The 14,593-nt window shown below is 32.1% G+C and overlaps 1 protein-coding gene, 1 long non-coding RNA gene and 1 pseudogene across 2 annotated transcripts; 1 reads left to right on the forward strand and 2 right to left on the reverse strand.

The window, feature by feature from the left end:
* Positions 1 to 1,408: 1,408 nt before the first annotated feature.
* Positions 1,409 to 2,238, reverse strand: LOC123229825 (ATP synthase delta chain, chloroplastic-like). Its single transcript, XM_044655802.1, has one exon. It carries the CDS (start codon positions 2,236 to 2,238, stop codon positions 1,540 to 1,542), a length of 699 nt encoding a protein of 232 aa, XP_044511737.1. The 3' UTR covers positions 1,409 to 1,539.
* Positions 2,239 to 2,394: 156 nt separating this feature from the next.
* LOC123229824 lies at positions 2,395 to 6,356 on the forward strand (annotated as a pseudogene).
* A 1,457-nt stretch (positions 6,357 to 7,813) lies between these two features.
* LOC123228541 lies at positions 7,814 to 8,678 on the reverse strand. The gene is made up of 2 exons (XR_006504720.1): positions 8,556 to 8,678; positions 7,814 to 8,092 (listed from the first exon to the last, which is right to left on the reverse strand). It is a non-coding gene; the product is annotated as an uncharacterized LOC123228541 (long non-coding RNA).
* Between the last annotated feature and the right edge of the window lie 5,915 nt (positions 8,679 to 14,593).

Consider the following 14,593-nt stretch of genomic DNA (forward strand, 5'->3'; position numbering starts at 1 on the left):
TGTATGATTTTAGAGAAGGGAAACAAATGAAGAAGAATTGTGCACATCAACATCCCTCTATATTATTTTTGTGTAATATTTATTTGAGAGGTAGTTAGGATTTTAAAATCGCAACTATTGTTGACTGTTGATAACTACCAAGGGTAGTTTAGTCAAATCTCATCTTTGAGGGCAATTTAGGTAATTCCTCTTTAATTATGAACATGGGTCAGGTCAACCCATCATAGGTAGACTAAGCCCAATAATTCGACATACTAAAGATTGGTTGAAATATTGAACTCTAGTTAGGAATAAACAAAGGCAAAAGTGCATCTACATAACAATAAAGATTGAAACCTTTGTCACTAAATTGTTTTACGAGATTCAAAATAATCATGACGTTCAATGTATTATAGTGTTAACTGAGAAGATGACATAAGTGACACATTTTTATGTGATAATTAGTCATAAGGAAAGAAAAACAAGAATTCAAGAAAAGGTTTCCAAAGTACTGTACATTCTAAGACCTTCCACTGCATTAAAAGAAAAGTAATATAGAATGTCATTTCTAGTTAATGTAAAAGTTCTATACCCATAATGTGACCAAGAAGAAAAGTGTAATGTAAACATTATTACTGATTTGTAAGATCTTGAAAAAGTTCTTAATATAGAATTGTTCTCAATTGATGGAAAAAGTAGTGCTTTTGATCGTGGGGGTGGACATAGATGAAATTTCAATCAAAGATTATAATTATGAAAATATAGTTAACATTGAAACAAGTGGACTTTGATGTGGAACAAAGTGGGAAATTTGATGGAGTGGAAGGCGCCAAAGTCCAATTTGTTACGATGCTACTCTAATCAATGTGCATGTCATTGATATTGAATCATTGACTTTCACTTTTTCAAAACTTTCTACTATAAGTGTTAGTGATGGTACACAAGAGGAAGAGGTTATAAAGTTGACAATATAGTTAATAATAAAGATGCATTTCAGAGATATGCTTTAAAAATTGGTTCCAGTATAAAGTCTTAAGGTCAACAAAATTTTGATGAGAGATCAAATGTTTATATGCACAATGTTCATGTATGACCAATGTCAATAAGAGACATTGTTTTTATATAAGTCGATTAATTATCCAAATAATACTCATTAACCTTTTGAGTGTGTTTAATTCAAATAATCTGAAAAATTATCACAAGAATAAATCTTTTTGAAAATTATTGAATATAAATTATTATTATATTTAAATATAATAAAAAAATACAAAAAATATTATTTTACTTCAATATTTTTAAATAAAATAATTTTAAATATAATTTTAATATTTATTATATTAATTAAAATTGAGAATATTTTAATTTTAAAAAAATAATAAATAAAAATAAAATATTTATAAAATTAAAATTATTTAATAATGTTTTATCGTGGATAATTTTTATTTATTGAGAAGCAAAAACCCTATAATTTATTATTAATTACATTACAAATTAAATTCACAACAATCGCAATTAATTTCTTGTAACAAAAGTTTTACAAATTTTGCTTCACCAAATTTCTCATAAACCAAGTTCAATATTCCCCAAATCCATTTCCGCCGTGATCTCCTCCAGCTGCTTCTTCACACTCATATCAATCAGCTTCGAACCCGCGTTTCCGTACCTTATCGTGAACCCCGCCACCAAACTCGGATCAATCACCGTCTTTATCCTTACATTCTTCGCCCCAGTCAGCTTCTGCACCTGCTTTGCTAACTGCGCCAAGTGCTCTGACTCCAACTGCACCACCGAGCTCACCACCGCCAATTCGGTATTCGTTATGCTATTATACACAGTCTCAAATTCCTTCACAATATCCTTGATGGCGTCCAGCCTCTTTGCGTCGATCAAGATGTTCATGAAGTTCGTCGTGTGCGGCTGCAGTGCGGACGACTTGGAGATTTCGTCGATTAATTGTCGCTTCTTCTCTTGGTCGATGGTGGGGTTGGCGAAGAAGTCGTAGACTGACTCGTCGGCGAAAATTTTCTCGATATTTTCCATGTCGGCGCAGGTGGAATCGAGGGTATTGTTGGATTTGGCGACGTCAGCGAGAGCGGCGGCGTAGCTTCCGGCGACTGTGGATGCCATTTTGACTCCTCTGAAATTACGGCGCGGGGTAGAGAGCTTGAGAATGAAAGGGTTCTTCAGGAGGCGAAGGGAGGGGGAGAGCAGATTAGACCGGAGGGAGAGAGCCGATGCGGTTTGCTGGATAGATGCCATTGATGGAGTGTTTGAAGGTCTGTGACTGTGAGTCTGATTGAGAAGGGATTAGAAAGTGAAAGAGGATTGGATTGGGGTAAGGGGGAAATAGAGGGTGGAGATTAAAAGAATGAGATGAATGGATGGTGGAGATGAAAAGGATTATCTTAAAAGTGGAAAGATTGGAAATGGACAAACCGCTTATATCTGGAGAGATTACAAATGACACGTGGACTGAGTTGGAGAGTCAATCAGTGCATATATATTCAGAAGAACACGCCGACAATATTGTCCTCTACCTCAATCCACTGTAAGTTTACTTTTATTTCTCTTTAGTGGATTAGTTTAAGGGTGGGTTGAACAACCCTTTGTACTTAAAAAGTGTTTTGATGAAATGTTTGAAAGAGGAGGATGAGTAATCAACACTGTGGTTAAAAGTGTTGGATATGATCAAATAAGAAGTTGGAGGTGGCTTCACTGTGGTTAATGAAGAAAAAAGCTATGTGGGTGGGGTAATCTTTTTAGAGTTATGTTTTTGGCGTGTTAGTTGCCTTTAAGTTGAGTTTGATGTGCCTTCTGTTTGGAGCTCTGGATTTTTTTTTTGGCTTAAAGCTTTGGCTGACTACTGTTCTGTAAAATGATTGTTAATTTTTTTTAAAAGAAAATGCTTCTCTTTATCTGCTTCTTCGTTTATGATCTACTTCTTTCTAAAAATGAAAGTTTGAAAAATCCTTTCTTCTCTCAGTAGGAAAAGCACTTTTAAAGGGAAAGAAGATGAGCAATCCAGACCACGATGAAGATGACCAAGGCGAGGTTTTCCTCGATGAATCTGACATCATACATGAAGTTGCAGTTGACGATGAAGGTACTTTGGCTCTCTCTTTTTCAACATTTTACTTTTTTTTGTACATACTGAATACTTATATAGCTCAAGTGATGTGTTCAGACCTTCCTGATGTGGATGATGATGAGAATGATTCTGATGTAGAAAATGCAGGTATGCAACTTACTCTTGTATTAACATTCGTCAGCTTAGAAAAGTACTCGTCTTTTCGGGACTAGTTTTTTTAAATCTTTAATACCACTGGAGAATACTCAATTAATTTCGTTTTACTTTTATTGTGTATTTGGTGTTTCCAGGTCAGCCCGATGATTCGACGCACATATTCACTGGTCATACTGGTATAGATGCTTCATTTTCCTTTTAATTGTGTGTGTTTCAATTTTCAATTTATTCTGAATTCTTATGTTATTTAGGTAACTTCTTACATTGCTGTAGGCTATTTCACTTAAATGTAAAGCTAATATGTACAAAAATTGATAAGCTTTTTAATGTTCATATCAGATCTACAGAACAGTGAATATTTTGATCTAGTTAGAATAAAAGTAGAACACTAATCTGGGGCTTTCCTTTCTCTTTGGAAGTCCTGTTTTCCTTAGTGTAATGGAGTTCAAAGTATCTTCAGAACTGACAGATTGTTTTGTCATTATATATGCTATTTCTTGTATTATGAGTGAGAGAATTTAGATACACAATATTTCCTTCACTTTTTCTTTGTAGGTGAAGTTTATGCAGTTGCATGCAGCCCAATGGATGCTTCACTGGTGGCAACTGGAGGTGGAGATGACAAAGGGTTTTTTTGGAGAATTAATCTGGGTGATTGGTTTTCTGAGATAAAAGGTACATACATACACACAAACACACACACACACATATATAACAACTCCAATATAGAGTGGTTGCGCTGTTTTTTCTTGTAGGTTATTTGTTATTGGCTCTGAAGATTTGTGATTGAAACCAAATCTTCCTTTCTTTTATTAGTTGGTAAAATGAGAGAACATGCACATGTTTTATCACCATTTTTTTATTTGTTCCTCTTTGTTAACTTCTATGCAGGTCATAAGGATTTTGTGTCTAGTTTGGCTTTTAGTACAGATGGGCAGTTGCTTTCATCAGGAGGCTTTGATGGAATTGTTCAGATCTGGGACATGTCGTCCGGAGAACTCAGATGTCCGCTTGATGGACCTGGAGGGGGCATTGAGGTAAATTTATCGAGATTTTGATCAATAGTGCTATTCCCTTTGTTGGAAAGTAAGCATTAGATATATTACTTCTTAATGGGTCAGATGGCATCCGAGAGGACATCTATTATTGGCTGGTTCAGAGGATTCCACTGTTTGGATGTGGAATGCAGATAGAGGTGCCTATCTTAATATGTTTTCGGGTCATGGTCGTAGCGTGCCTTGTGGTGATTTTACCCTTGATGGTACATACTCTAAGTTCTTTTTCTTTCCTCCCTTTTTTAAGACTCCAATTAATTATGGGCTGTTATTATTTAGTTGATAACTATGTGTATACTTTCTGTTGGTTGCTTAAGGTAAAAAAAATTGTACTGGTTCTGATGATGCAACTTTGAGGATATGGGATCCGAAAAGTGGGGAAAATCAAGTTGTTAAAGGTATTAATTTGGACCTCATTTTGAATTTTTTATATGGGAATAGCAGATAGAGGTAATGTATGTCAGTTCTATTAGCTCACCTTGATCACGTCCACAGTGTTCCAGTCCATTTTGCTAAGTGTTCTGCACTGAAAAAAAGGGGATGGATGGATGAGTAGTTTCTATTTGACATATTTTCTGCTTTTTACTAGTCAAACTTATTTATTGATACAATTTGAGGGGTTTTTTTTTTAAATAAATATTGCTCTCTACAGGTCATCCATATCATACTGAGGGGTTGACATGCTTGACCATCAGCCCTCGTTCTAACTGGTTCACAGGATCGTTCTGTCCATTTGGTCAATATTACGACTGGAAAGGTTTGTAATTTTATGCTTCATGACCACAATTCAGCTGTGTTTTTTATTTATTATTTTTTCTTTTATTTTGTAGGTGTTCAGATTTTTACAACAGTGTTAGTATCATGGGTTGGGCACCTTAAGGACTTAAGTTTCAAACTGTGCTTCAAAAAAGTTAATAATTAAGTTGGGACTTAAGACCTTTTTCATATAGCACGCCTGGGAATAATAATTGGAAAAAAAAAAAAAAATGCCAGAGAATAGGGTTTGAAGTTAGCACCTAGTAAGTTGAGTGTCTTCAAATCTTTTTTCTCCCAAAGATAATTAAATATTCTAATCATCTTTCATTCCCATCAATTATCCTTTGGGCTTATGAATGAAACAGGGACAATGAGTATCTACATTGATATTCATTTGCATAAGTTTTTGTGTTTGCTTATATAATGTAGTTAAATGGATTTTGGTGGTTAATTTTTTCAATCAATAAGCAGGTTTTAATGGGCTGCTATGTGTCATTAACAGGTTGTAAATTCTCTGGTTTCTCATACAGATTCAATTGAATGTGTTGCATTTGCCCCAAGGTATGTCAGGTTTTTATTAAGTCTCTTTTCTACAACCCCTCCCCCCAACACACATAGAGGATGAAAAATGAAACGTAAAGAGCTCTCAATATCAATTAGTGAATCTATAATGCAGAAATACACTTTTATGAACCTGTGAGATGATTACTTTCTTTTCTAATCTGATAACTTTTTGCACATGGCAGCTCACCTTGGGCTGCAACGGGGTGCATGGATCAAAAACTTATTATTTGGGATCTGCAGCATTCATCACCCCGCCACACTTGTGACCATGAGGTCTGTTTTAGTTATATTTCGTATGAACCTAAATCAATATTAAATGCAATTAAAAGGTTCCTTGCAGGTAACTGAACTTCGGAACTTTTATATGGTCAACCTTGTTAATGAGGAAGCTTCCTTTTTATGGGCAGGACGGAGTGACTTGCTTGACCTGGCTTGGCATGTCTAGGTTTCTAATTTCAGGTTGCGTAGATGGGAAAGTATGAGTATGGGATAGTCTCTCTGGTGAATGTGTGAGAACATTCAGTGGGCATACTGATGCCATACAGGGTCTTTCCGTGTCTGCTGATCAGGGGTCCGTCGTTTCAGTTTCTCTTGAAGGAACTGCAAGAGTGTTTGAGATTGCAGAGTTTCAATGAGTGATCAAACCTGTAAGAGTAATGTGATTTTTCTTTTCTGTTCGAAATTAGAAACTTTCTTGTGTTGTGACTATGAAATTCTGTTATTAGATATATAAAATGTCATGGACGTTATTTGCTGGATTTTTAGAAAGGATCAAGATCCTTAATATTACCAAATACTATGAGTTTCGGGGCATCATTTTCTTTTACTGTCTATTTTTTAGTAAGGAAGTGAGAAGGATAATTCGGTAGCCGGGTGACTGTGTTTAGTACCTTCATCCCGGGTATAATCTATCACTGTAAAACTTTTTCTCTATTTTCTGCTTTCAATTCACATGGTTTACAAATTAAAAATTTTTTCCATTCTGTTTTCTTGAACTATGTTTCGAATTAATTTAATTATAAGAAATGAAGCTTCTTCCATTGTTTTCTCTTAAGCTGTGCTTATAATTAATTAAAGTTACTTGATACAGTAGTTGTGGGGTTTGATCACTATATTTTAAATTTAACCGTTTTACAAATATGGACAGGGTCTTTGGTTAGCCAAAAAAAATTTAATTAAAAGGATTTAATCGCAATTTTTCAGAGAAATGTCATGAAAAATGCATTACTAGTTTTGATTATTAACTTGTTATTCAGGGATAAAGTTTTTTTTTTTTTTTTCCTCTTTGGAAAAGTAATTCGTGAATAAATTAAGTAAAATATTTATATATTTCAAAAAGGAATCCAAATTGTGGAAATATTAATTTGCTTTATTAATATTAACAAAATTTCTTTCCATGATTCTCATCTATGTGGAGAAGATAATGGTTTAACTCTACTTAATGTTAAAACTATTGCATACATCTCAACATTGGGAGAGGAAGTTTATTCTTTTAAAATTTTTATTTATTTATTATTTTTTAAATAAATAATATAATTATATAATATATTGTTATTAAAAGGTATATGATTTTATATATATTTTTTTTAGAAGGATAAAAATAGCAAATGAAGAATAGAATAGAGGAAGGAATTAATTAGATTCTTAGATTTTGATCTTTAAAATCATATGAAAGTATATCTCAAAGTCACAAGATGGTTAAAAAGAAGACAACTGTAATTATAGGAGACTAATTTAAATACCCAAATTTCATGTGTTAAAATAAAATTGTCCACATTTTGTGGACTTGAAAAAATTGTCCAAAATTCCAAGGAGTTAAATGAAAATGCCTAAAATGTCTAACATAATACCTAAATTACCCTTCATTTATTTCATATAAACCCTAACCCTATAATGCATTTATATATATAATCTTACTCGTTATTCGATATTGTAATTTCGATATGAAGGAAATAAGTTTGTAATCATAATTTCGATAAAAAAAATAAGTTTTTGATATTTTATGTCATTTTCGCCATTGAAAAATTAAAGAAAATTACTGGTGGAATTCGTTTAAGGCTGACTGTGTGAACAGTTATTCATTTTTTTGCATTTTTTGCTTTAGATTATGAAATGGGCATTTTGGTCATTGAACATTAATTGGGTATATTGGTTTAATGTTGATAAAATTAGGTAATTATTTGTTGGCACATGAATTTTGGGTATTTGAAGAATATGCCAATAATTATTCCCAAGCCAGCTTTATTTATTATTCATTGAAAGACAATAATCTTACATTTAAATTAGCAAATGTGAGTGCACTCACAAGTCGAAAAATTTGTACATCTTTGTGTAAGCAATTTTTTGTATTTCTTTGATGCGCAAAGTCCAACACAATAATCTTTAGTGCAATACCCAACTTTGCTCATATCTATGTCAAATAGATCAATGCAAATTCCGCTTGGAGGGTCAAACTTATCCACCATCTTTAGCCTTTGATAGCTCAGCCCAATATCTAAAATACATCCACAAGTAAAAAAATCTCTCAAAATACAGCTTTATAATAAACATTTAAAAAAAAAATCATTATATCTAATGCTTCTAATAACTAAAAAAATTGGGATATAATTAGGGCATTGATGTCGATGAGAGAAACTGACTTTCCAAATTAAATATTATTTAACAAGATACAAAAGAGACAATACCATAATAGTAAAATAGATGTGTTATATTGTTGTACAAGTGTATAACTCCATTGGTGGAACCACAATATTAAGTTTGGGGTGTGAAGTGAAATATTTAATAAATAAGGGAGAATATGGTGAATAGTTTTTTAGGTTAAATGGGATAAAAATGAAAGTCTCTTAAGTAAGGGAGGCCAGAGTTAATTAAAAAAAAAAAACTGTTGAAAGTGTAAGTTTCATGCGTAAAATTTAGAATCAGACTACATGAAAGCAGGAGAGGGAAGGAGAGATGACCTAAAAAGGATGCCAAGAGAAGCAGAAACACAAAGGAATGAGCAAAATTCATCTTCATTTTCAACTTCAAGCCCTCGAGAATTTAACTTCTAAATGAAAATTATAGAGTAACTTGCATTGCACTGTGATAAAACCAGTGAATTTATAGCTCAAATCCTATTATCAAGACCTGTATTAGCCGTTGGATTACGTAACCGGTTTTTGTCATTTCAGGCACATGGTTTAATTACCTTACCATAAGTGAAGTATCTACCTTTCATATCAAAACTTCTAAATTAGTACAATAATTATCTACATGCCAAAAGAAAATCAATAAAATAAACCAAAAAATACAAAGTTGATAACCAAATAATAACTAATTTATTAAGAATTTTATAATCATGAAGTTCTAATATTAATTATGGGAGGATAATCTTTTTTTGAACCGTCTATTGTAATACTAATAGCAACATAACGATGTTATTTATATTATTTTATCTTAAGTATGAATTTATTAGAAAGCCAAAGGACTTATTTGCACCCAAAGTATGTTGTTTTCCTAAGTTTTAACCCCTTAAATTTGAAGATCTCATTTATCCATATACGAGTAATTAAAGTTAACGAAACTCTAATCCCTTAAAATTTTATCTTTTTTTCCCTCCTAAACCCTAAAAACTAATAATTTCACTCTTAGGCCAACTTTTAAAAGATAACATTTCCCCCCTAGGATTTAGTTTTCAAACTCTGATACCATATCTAGCAATGTCTCCCTCCCGACATTACTTTCCCTCTCACTTGGACCTCTGACTGACATCAATTGAAGTCAGAAAGATGAAGAACTTCATCGGGAAGATGAAGCTCTTTATCTTTAGTAAGTGTTATCATCGATACCCAAATTAAAATTCTAAATTCTTGCAATGAGAATGTAGTTAAGGAAAATAAGGATTGTTCCCTTAAAGAGTTCCAATTAGTAAGTCGTTATTTATCTTGTAAAGCAATGAAACTGGGGAGGGGGAGTTTCTGAATTGAATACAAATGGCAATTAAAAGCAATAAAATTTTGTAAAATAATTTAAATTAAACAAATCTTGGTCTACGGTCATATCCACCATAGAAACTACGATTGATCATCAACACCTAAAAGTATCAAATCTATTATTCAAATATTCGTTGTGATACTAATTACCCGTCTTTCCTTATGATTAGTTAACCAAAAACATATATTCCAATTAACCCTTATTGTTTAACAACTCGGATATGATCTCGAATTTAATCAAACAATAGCATTAAGATTTAGAAAGACCAACGAAACAAGACAACGCAAGCGTGCGATGTTACATTTAATCTAGTTGATAATTTTCCTAGGAATTATAGTTCCTGATGCAACAAACAATAAATCTCAGTTGCCTCTTCGATTAGATGGATTGAACAATTAAGGATTCAACACCTAAATTAATAGTAAATTATATTAATTGATAAATTAATCGCATGCCTTAGCAATCAACCAATACAATCATGAAAAATAACTTAGAAAGATAATCAATACTTGAATAATTAAAAAGATGCATTAAAGAACAAAAATCTCACAATCCTTGTAATCTTTCAACCAAGAGAAAAGATTCAACCACTATATGCCATCCTCTGATCTGCCTTCCTTTTGATGAGATGAAAGCTAAAAATTAATTCTCCCTTTCCAAAACGAAAATATCTATATATATCTCATTTCATTTAGATAAGCTCAAAATAAAAATAAAAATAAAAATAATACCTCTTAAAAGGAAAAAAAATATGTACATATTTATCCTTTTCCAAATTTCCCCCCATCTCTTCCTTGTATATTCCTTATCTTATCTCAAAGTGTTCCCCTTTTCTAGCTAATAATTACCCATTTCCTAGGAAACAAATCTTGACTTTTTTGGAATATCTTAGCTGCTCTGGACTTCAAAATTTAAATTTCGAAATCTGCTCTCGTCGTTGCATATGCCCACGCCTAGTCAACATCACATATTTTGTTGATTAGTAAATCTGCTCCAATTTTTGTCTTTTTGGCCCAACTTAACTCTGAAAATGTTCAAAACTTTCTAAATGCAAAAAGATAAATAATTCTACTAGATTGAATTAAATTTTTACACAACATAAGAAAATTAGAAATCAAAATATTGACAATTAACAACATTATCAATCTTCCCAGTTGAAGAGGAGATCTTTGTTTTCATCTTCTTAGCCTCAATCGACATCAGTCAGAGGTATAGGTAGGAGGAGGGAGATCGCTAGAGAGAGAGATCATTGGCAATGGCACCAAAAATGTCACCGACGATGGCGCCACAAATGGCCTCGAAGTTTGAAAACTAAATCTTAGGGGGGAAAATGTTATTTTTTAAAACTTGACCTAAAAGGAAAATAGTTAGTTTTTAGGGTTCGGAGGGGAAAAGAGATACAATTTTAGGAGGTTAGAGTTTCATTAACTTTAATTGCTCATTGGTGGGTAAATGAGATTTTCAAAATTAAGGGGTGAAAATTTGGAAAAAACAACATACTTTAGGTGGGAATAAGTCCTCTGACCATTTTTAAAATGTGGGTTAAATAAAACTGTGTTTAAATTAAAAGTATTTAAGAAATAAGAGATTGAACAATCATTTTAGATGATGGAACCTATTTAGTTTGTGATATGTGGATGAATCAAATTAGGCATCATGTCATAAGTGATTTAAGAAGTGAATAAATTGTTCTAATAAGGCAAACAACTTTTCTAAATGTTGCCTAATCAAAACTCTTTGTAAGGAAGAACATCCCACACAATAAACCCCATTATCCAGTATGTAGAATTTCTTTATACCATTTGTTGTCATAATTTTTTAGTTTCTAGTCACAAAAAGTTGGCACTAGAGGGAGTAATGGCTAGAAAAGTGGTCGTCATCGAACTCTGCAAGTAGGAGTTAAATTGTTGGTTATGACTTTAGTATAATTTTGTGACGTTTTGAATATTTCATGTTCAATGCATATGGAGTATGATCATGATATGAATGTTTTAATAATTTTAGAATGGTTATGATTGATTGATTTAGTAGGCATACATATGAATACATGAATTGAGATTTAGATGGTTGGAAATGATACATGGTTATGATCTAAAATGAAATGAAATGGTGTAATGTTTGTTGTGTCAGGTTAGTATTGTGTTTTATACTACAAGGATTCATTGCTGACGTTTTGGTTGTGAGAATTCTGATGAAACTAGCTTGTTTTGTCCAAAGATATGATGAAATGGTCATTCCAAGGACCAAAAAAGTCATTACTTAGCAAAATTAAGTTTTTTTAATCGTGATAGAACACCTATCCTAAGAATATGTGTTATTGTTCTTGCCACATAGACTAGGTTGCGATAAACACCTATGCTGAAGTGTAGTACAACTATTCATGTAGGAAAAGACAAAAATATCCCTAGATAGATGAATAATCATAAAAGAGAAAATAGTGAACATTCAAAGTAAAAGATAGCAAACGCTCATTCCCAAAATTATAAACAATCGTTCCTTAAGTTGTGTGTAAGAAAAATCATTCCCAAGATGTGAACACTTATTCCAATAATTGTCTCACAAGTATAAGGGACTTTAACAGTACACAGTACTATCAAGACATGTCTAAGATAATTTATGATGTAGCATATGAGTTGTAAACAAGTTTAAGGGCGTTGAAAGCAATAAGCAAGCCTAAGAAAAATTTACAAGGGGAAATTCATAGTTTTCAGGAAAACAAATTATAGTTTTTATGCATAAGAACAATTTAAAGTTTTAAATGTTTTTTATGTTTTTTAAGGTGTAGAGCCATGTGGGACTTGGTCTTGTAGTACACATGTGGGCTAATGTTCCTTTGATACATGTGTGGGATTTGATCTTTGACACACCTATAAGAAAACATGTGTGGTCTTGTAGTACATATGACAGCCACAAAAACATGTTTTCTTATGAATTTTGCAAGGGAAAACCCATGATGTAACACTCATAGGTGTGTCTCAAGGTCAAAAGTGTTTTTTTTTTTTTTTTTTCATATTTTATGATTATATATCAATGCGGCATAAGTTAAGAGTCAAAATAAATATTTATATTAAAATTTTAAGTTGATGAAAGAAGGACGTACGAATGTCTTTGATATGTAGACATAAGGGATGCACAACCTTCACAAAGTAGAATGAAAAATATTATACCTAGGAAACTCTTTCGATCATGAAGGAAACGAAGGTTATGCATGGAAAGAGATGCATGACGGTGCTCCTAATTGTAAATGGTTTAATGTCAAAACTATTGGATACATCTCAATATTGCAATAGGAAGTTTATTCTTTTAAAACTTTATTTATTTATTATATTTTAATTAAATAATTTAATTATATAATATTTTGTCATTAATGTTTCACTTAAAAGAATAAATGGTTTTAAATATAAATATTTATGAGGATAAAAAATAGTAAAGGTAGAATAGAATAGAGGAAGGAATTATGTTAGCCTACGATTAAGGAAGGTTCATTTTTATCATTTGTATCCAAGCAAACCTTTACATGAAGTATTATTAGATTTTCATTTTTAAAATATGAAAAATATATCTCAAGTCAGGAGATGGTTAAAAAACTAGACAAGCATAATTATTTCATAGCTCCGAATTCCCAAGTACTTTTATTTATCATAATATATTATTCATTAAAATATAATCTTACATTTAAATCAGCAAGTGAGAGTGCAATCACAATCCAGAGAACCTGAACATCTTGCTGAAAGGAGTCTTTGGTAGTTCTTTGACGCACAAACTCCATCGCTTATTCTTGAGTGCAAACATTAACTTTGCCCACATCTATATTAAATACATCTTTGCATATTCCATTTGGAAGTTGAAGCTCATATCATGATAGTAAAATCATACATTTTATACTGTAGTACGATTGTATAACCCCGTATGAGGAACCAGAATATTATGTTTGGGGTGTGAAGTGTAATATTTAATAAATAAGGGAGAAAACAGTTAACAGTTTATTTAGGTTAAATGGGATAAAATGAAAGTTCCATAAGCAAGGGAGGCCAAAGTTAAAAAAATAACGGATGGAAGTGTAATTTTCGTACTTAAAAATTAGAATCAGGCTATATGCAAGCAAGATTGGGAATGAGAGATGCCCTAAAAAGGATGCTAGGAGAAGCAGAAATACAAGTGAATGAGCAAACTTCAGCTTCAAGCCCTCAAGAATTTTAACTTCTAAATAAAAATGATAGAGCTGACTGCATTGCACAATGATAAAAGCATTAAATTTATAGCTTAAATCTTATTATCAGAATCTCCATTGGCCGTTGGATTTGTTGTCACCTGATTTTGTCAAATCTCATAAATTGGGTGCAACAAGTTATATAAGGCAAATTTGTTTTTAGATTTTGTCATCATATGCATATGGTTTAATTGCTTTACTATGGAATAAGGTAAGATATCATGAAATGGATTAGCTACCTTTTATATCAAACTTCTAAATTAGACTAATAATTATCTATATGTTAAAAGAAATAAAATATACAAACTTATTAATTAGAAAAAAGAAAAACAAAGCTAATAAAAGGATAACTTTTTTTGAACTGACTAGACCCTGTAGTAATACCAATAGGTTCATATCAAGGTTATTAATGTCTTTTTACGTTAAGTAAGAATTTATTTATGTGTGGGTTAAGTAAAACTGTGTTTAAGTTAAAAGTATAATTAGATTTGAGTCGAATCGAGTTCAAACTTGACTTAATTCATTTTATTGAGGTTGAGGTTGAGGTCAAGCTTGACAAAATGGCTAATCGTTATCGGCTCACTCGAACAGCAATAAAGTTCAGGATCAACTTGGACATATTCAAGATAGTGGAGTTGATCCCAAACTTGGCTCGGGCTCACCCAAGACTATTCAACTCTGCTCCAAATGAATGCATTCGACTTGGCTCTGACCAAACATGGTTGGCTCAACTTTAGGCACACATTTCAAGCTTAGGTTAGTATTTCGTGTTTTGAAATTTTCAAATCAATTATTAATTTTTATATTCGATTC

This window comes from Mangifera indica, chromosome 11, assembly GCF_011075055.1.
Source record: "Mangifera indica cultivar Alphonso chromosome 11, CATAS_Mindica_2.1, whole genome shotgun sequence".
Taxonomy (NCBI): domain Eukaryota; kingdom Viridiplantae; phylum Streptophyta; class Magnoliopsida; order Sapindales; family Anacardiaceae; genus Mangifera; species Mangifera indica.